The sequence below is a fragment of the Miscanthus floridulus genome, chromosome 16, assembly GCF_019320115.1.
Source record: "Miscanthus floridulus cultivar M001 chromosome 16, ASM1932011v1, whole genome shotgun sequence".
NCBI classification, from domain to species: Eukaryota; Viridiplantae; Streptophyta; class Magnoliopsida; order Poales; family Poaceae; genus Miscanthus; species Miscanthus floridulus.
The window spans coordinates 81,604,776-81,610,338 of NC_089595.1; the positions used below are offsets into that span (position 1 = coordinate 81,604,776).

The 5,563-nt window shown below is 50.5% G+C and overlaps 1 protein-coding gene across 1 annotated transcript; it reads left to right on the forward strand.

Annotated features, from left to right (window-relative positions):
• The first annotated feature begins 1,077 nt into the window (after nucleotides 1–1,077).
• Nucleotides 1,078–4,556, forward strand: LOC136509890 (ethylene-responsive transcription factor ERF115-like). Its single transcript, XM_066504479.1, has 2 exons — nucleotides 1,078–1,390; nucleotides 3,638–4,556. Exons 1-2 carry the CDS (start codon nucleotides 1,078–1,080, stop codon nucleotides 4,396–4,398), a joined length of 1,074 nt encoding a protein of 357 aa, XP_066360576.1. The 3' UTR covers nucleotides 4,399–4,556.
• Nucleotides 4,557–5,563: the final 1,007 nt, after the last annotated feature.

Genomic DNA, 5,563 nt, shown 5'->3' on the forward strand with positions numbered 1-5,563 from the left:
CGTTAATTCCTGGCCGGATAACGAAATTTGACCAGGGTTGACCCATGTCGACACTCACTCACTCGTCAGCAGCTTGGCATGCAGATCCATCCACAAATTAAATACTAGGAGTATTAGCAGCCGAGACTGCCATCACGCTTTGACTACTACTCCCCGTAATAATAATAATAAACGCAAGATAATCGGGGTAAACAGCCCGATGGCACGACGACTGGCAACTCTCCTCTCATTTATACGGAGCAGTAATATAATAAAACTAATTAAGTCAATAATCAACAATGCATGCAATTTCTTGGTACACATTGTAGACTCTAGAGGGAAGAGGGAATCCATTCATTCGGCTGGCGACCAGAACACGACAGGGGGGCCAACAAGTGCGTGCATGCATGCAGCTTTCTCTCAGCGAGCAGCAGATACCCTGGTCAGCGGGCAACCCGGTCCAAATCTGAACCGCGCATTATTTTCCCGGCGGCGAGAGACGACGAGACGAGACGAGACGGGGCGGGGCGGGCGCCGGCGGTAAAGACGAAATAAACGTTAGCATGACGATCCCAACACATGTTGTCCCCCGGCCCCTCTCTAATTTCGTCTTGCCGTCTTTAATTTCGCCGCATCTCTATCTATCTCATTCTCATCAGCTGGCACCTACGTGTACGTACGTACAGTGGCTAGGGCCCATCTATACAGTATTTCGCCACACGCACACACACATACATACGTATATCCGTCGTCCGTCTAGATACTATCTCGCTATATATATAGCCGGCCGGCAGCACGGCACGTCAGTCCGCCTCGTGTTGAGGCTTGAGAACGGATCGACGTGTGCTTTGAAACCACCATCATCTGTCCACTGTCCTTCCTGCCGGTCGATCCACCAGTTGCATCTCCGTCCCGTCTGCTCAAACCAGTCTCACCGCGTCGTCGTCGTGCTACGTGCTACCACGCACACCAGCCGACGACCAGCTAGCTGCCAATAGCTAGCCGCCATCGTCAAACCTGTGCATGCGAGCGGCGGCGGCGGCATTGCAGCCCCGGGGCGGCCGCGACGACGACCGTAGTAGTGCGTGGTGGTGGGAGATGGCGGATGCGCGGAGGCAACAAGCAGCAGGCTGGCCGGCGGAGGAGCACGACGACGGCGACGAGGCAGCGACGGCCGGCGTCTTGTCCGGCGAGTACCAGGCTCTCGAGACGTCCACGTTGGTGTCGGCGCTGACCCACGTCGTCGCAGGCGGCGGCGACGGGTACCCGCCGTGGGCCGGCGCCGCCCCGGGGAATAGTAATCCTGCGACGGCAATGGCGGCGCCGGCTGGCACCGCCCACGGCTACGGCTACGGCTACGGCTATTCGGCTGCTGCAGCCGCAACGACACCGGCTCACTCTTTCGAAGCAGGTTAGCAAGCACCGCCTGTCCGCCGATGCTCTACTTAATTTATTTGGCGATCGCTTAGCTTGCAGCACAGGGGCACACCGAGGAATCCCCCCCCCCCCCCTAAACTCACCTACTAACTCACCATCACACGCGCACACACCCCTAGTACACAAGCTAGATCTACACCTATATAAAGAGGCTATACGTAGCTGAGAGATATCCAAAGTTGTCCAGACTTCACACGTAACGGGCATGTCACCCTGACTATTGTGGTGTATCCACGTATAAGGCTGCTGATCTAAATAGCCAGGACATAGCCAGGAAAAATCCGGTGAGACACCAACCTCAAATCCATAGCTCCAACGCTTGTGGGCAGCAAGCCAACCACCGGCTTCTGCCATCCGCGCGGAGCGCGGTTCTCTAACCAAGTAATCCTGTATCAAAAACAAGTTCGTTAAAACAAAGAACAGCTCCGCGTGACGTTTGTGCGCCTTTTTTTAAGTTGGGGTTTCTTTTTCATAACGGTTCCCGTTCCTGTTCAATTAGCATGTGTTAGTCATGCGGGCAGAATCAAAAGTTGGTGTTAGTGCGGTGTATTCATATATATTGTTTCAATGAATATACTTTGCTTGTGCCAAAACGAATGCTACGTGAGAGCGAGTTAGCGCCATTTGGGCTTGTTTGACTTATAAGTCGTATTTTTTCAGCCAACGAATAATATTTTTCTCTCACATTAAATCAGCCAACAGTACTTTCAGCCATGACTTATCAGTCAAACAAGCCTAAACTAACAGGGCGTAGACTGTCCATGAATGACATATAATATAAACTTGCATTAGTTTTCTCAGATTTTGAAAAGTATTTCTTTTTTATCGATTTCGAAAAATATTCTTCACTCTTGGTTTATTCTTCTTCCAGCGCGGTAGTACGTCGAGGCAGATCGTGATGGATTAAAGCTAAGCGTCACTTTCCACGTCACTATTGTTAATTAGTACACCGGCCGTTTGGAGCACCAGTTGCGAACATTTTCTTCTTCGGATTTAGGAAGAGTCTCTCTATCTAACAATCATATGTTTTATGTAATTTCAACATATGAATTTTTTACATCATAGAATTAAGATCCAACAGCCTCTACCCTCCTTCTACTTTCAGCCTTCAGCCTTTTTCTATCTCCAGACAATCACAAATCACAAGATCATAGATCCACAGATCACAAGAAACAATTTTTTTTTCTATGGAAGGACAAATCACAGCAGAGGAGGATGATGAGAGGCTACTGTAGCCAGATCCGCTACAGACCGCGTGCGTGTCAGAGAACACGTCAGAGAACGCTTCAGAGAACGCAGCGTCAGAGAGCTGCATGTTGAGCCGGATCCGTTGCAACGGAGGGAAGAAGAGAGAGACAAATTCATGTGTTTTTTTTTTACCTAAAACACATGTATGTTGTATAGCATTTCTGTTTCGAAAACTCCTGTGGACCAGAGGATTCGCATGCACTCGTTTTTCCATCAAAACTCAATACACAACGCTCGAAAAAAAATGTCGATTTGACCGAGAAGAAGCGACTGCAGGGTGTGCAAAACATGATGCATGCAAATGAGCCTGGCCGTCTGCATGTGGATCTTATTACTGCTTGTCACCGATCAAGATTATTAGCCACGCCGATCCACACCTCTTGGCTCTTGCGCTCCAACTCCCACCAAACAATCCGCTAGAGATTACATACACGTCCATAGATAGATAGATAGATATAGAGAGATATCTCATATACGTACTATTCAGAAATACTGTACACTCGTGCAACACAACATAAATACCGCCAAAGATATATTGCTAGTTTGCTACACCGCTAGCTGTAGCTTGTAGGATCACGTATTACTCGTGTCACATCTCTAGCTACGGCTACGAGATATCACTACAGTGATTAGGTAGAAGAAGAGGAGAGGCGCGACGCCATTATAACATGGATGCACAGGAAGCCAGAGCCCAGAGGAAGAAGCTACGTACACGTACGTGTGTACGTACGTGCCTGCAACTGCACCCTGCCAGCATCGATACGGATAGATGCGTATTTAATACCACCACAAATAAAATACGACCCGTATGTATATGCATGGCGCGCGCGGAAGCCAACGCACGGGTCAAAAGCGCGACGCCGACGCAACGCGCTATATATCCGTCGCATTGCTTACCCTACGCTACGTCGTGTGCGCGAGCTAGTAGTGCTGTGTACTCATCTCTATCTCTATCGTGTCCACGCACACGCAGGAGGAGAGCAGGCTGCGGTCCACGACGTGCAGGGAGCGGCGGCCATGGAGGGCCACCACTACTCGCCCACGGCCGCCGCCGAGGCGAGCGGCGGCGGAGGCGAGCGGCGGTTCCGCGGCGTGCGGCAGCGGCCGTGGGGCAAGTGGGCGGCGGAGATCCGGGACCCGCACAAAGCGGCGCGCGTGTGGCTCGGCACGTTCGAGACCGCCGAGGCCGCGGCGCGCGCCTACGACGAGGCCGCGCTCCGCTTCCGCGGCAGCCGCGCCAAGCTCAACTTCCCCGAGGACGCGCACCTCACCACGCCGTCCACCACCGCGGTCGCCACGGCCGCTCCGGCGGCGGCGGCGGCGGGGTCCACGACGACGATGGCCGTGGCGGCCTCGACGGGCGGGTACTACCCGGCCACCACCAGCGCCGGCGTCTCTGCTGCTGACTACCTGCAGTACCAGATGCTTCTGCAGGGGGCCGCCGCCACCAGCCACGGCGGCAGCAGCAATAGCCATGGCGGGTATCCTCTGTACTACGACTATGGCGCTGGCGGTGGTGGTGCCATGAGCAGTTCTTCGGGCTCCTACTCTTTCCCCGCCTCCACGGTTACCGTGGCTTCTGTGCCGTCCTCTGCCTCCTCTGCTCCGAGCTACGGCGACGCGGCGGCGCAGTGGACAAGCTGGCCGGAGAGTGCGTGGGGGAGCTATCCGGCGACCACGGGTTCTTGGTCTGGTTCAAGCCAATATCCACCGTCAACTCATCCTCCTCAATAGTCCATGCCATGTTTCTTTTTTTATTTTAAAAGTTCCATGTTTCATTTCATAAAACGTACACGGCCTTCCTTTTTTCTCTCCACAAAGAAGAAAGCTTGTGTGGTTGAGACGACATATACAGATATATGGTTTTATTCAAGAAGATGCATGCATCCGTGCAAAGAAGGTTGCAATATTGCGTTTCTTCTTCGATTGGTGGTGTTGAATCCTGTATTAATCATGTGATAATGGTTTTGGTTGCAACTTAATCGAAAACGCACGTGAAACACATAATTTCTTGATGAAAGCATGTGCAGCTGAGGTTTTATATATCATCTGGTCTGGAGCTGTCTGTATGAAGCAGGCCTGGATCGGTGGATGTAAACCTCTGCAAAAAATATTAATAAAAAAGTAACCTCGATCAAGTTTTGATCATAACTAGTTTCTACCACGATTCCCTACTCTCTTTTTTTTTGCCAATTTCTCCTCCTATATCTCGTTTTGTCAGAAGTGGATGAAAAACACTAGAATCTTAATGAGTGTTTATTTGCAAACTTTGTTCTCACTCGATCTTTTATTTTTAGACTTCTTGGTGTGCTTCAATATTTCGAGTTTGAGTAACCATTGTGTTCTTCGACAACGGAAAATTACCTAGAGCACCTCCAATAATTCCCGAAAAGGAAATTGATAAGTCAATAAATTTCAAGCGCTAAAAATGTAGAAAGTGTATTTGTTGCAACCTTTTTCAATATAAAGAATCAAATATGATATTTCATAGCACATCAATAATAAATAAATCAATAAATGAATCACAACATCACATCCCATCCCCACACACATAGATCTATCAATAGAACAACACCATGCTATTTTCCTTCCAAGAACTCAACATTTCTCAATTCCATCTTCTCGCAATTTGTAAGCGAAGGTTGTGTTGACACTTTAGATCTAGAAAGGGACAGAGCCATGTGTCGGCGTCATCCTCGCCGCCGATCGTGGCGTTGTGTGTGCGGCGGGTTGCCAATGCACTCCCTGTCCACATAGAGCATGAAGGCGAGCTCGAGGCAGAAGATGGCAACGCCGAGGTTACTGACCATGCAAAGGATGGATGACGTCACCATCGTCCTCGCTGACGTACGGCTTTACCGTCGGAGAAGAACTTTGAGGTGCAGGAGAAGGCGAGCAC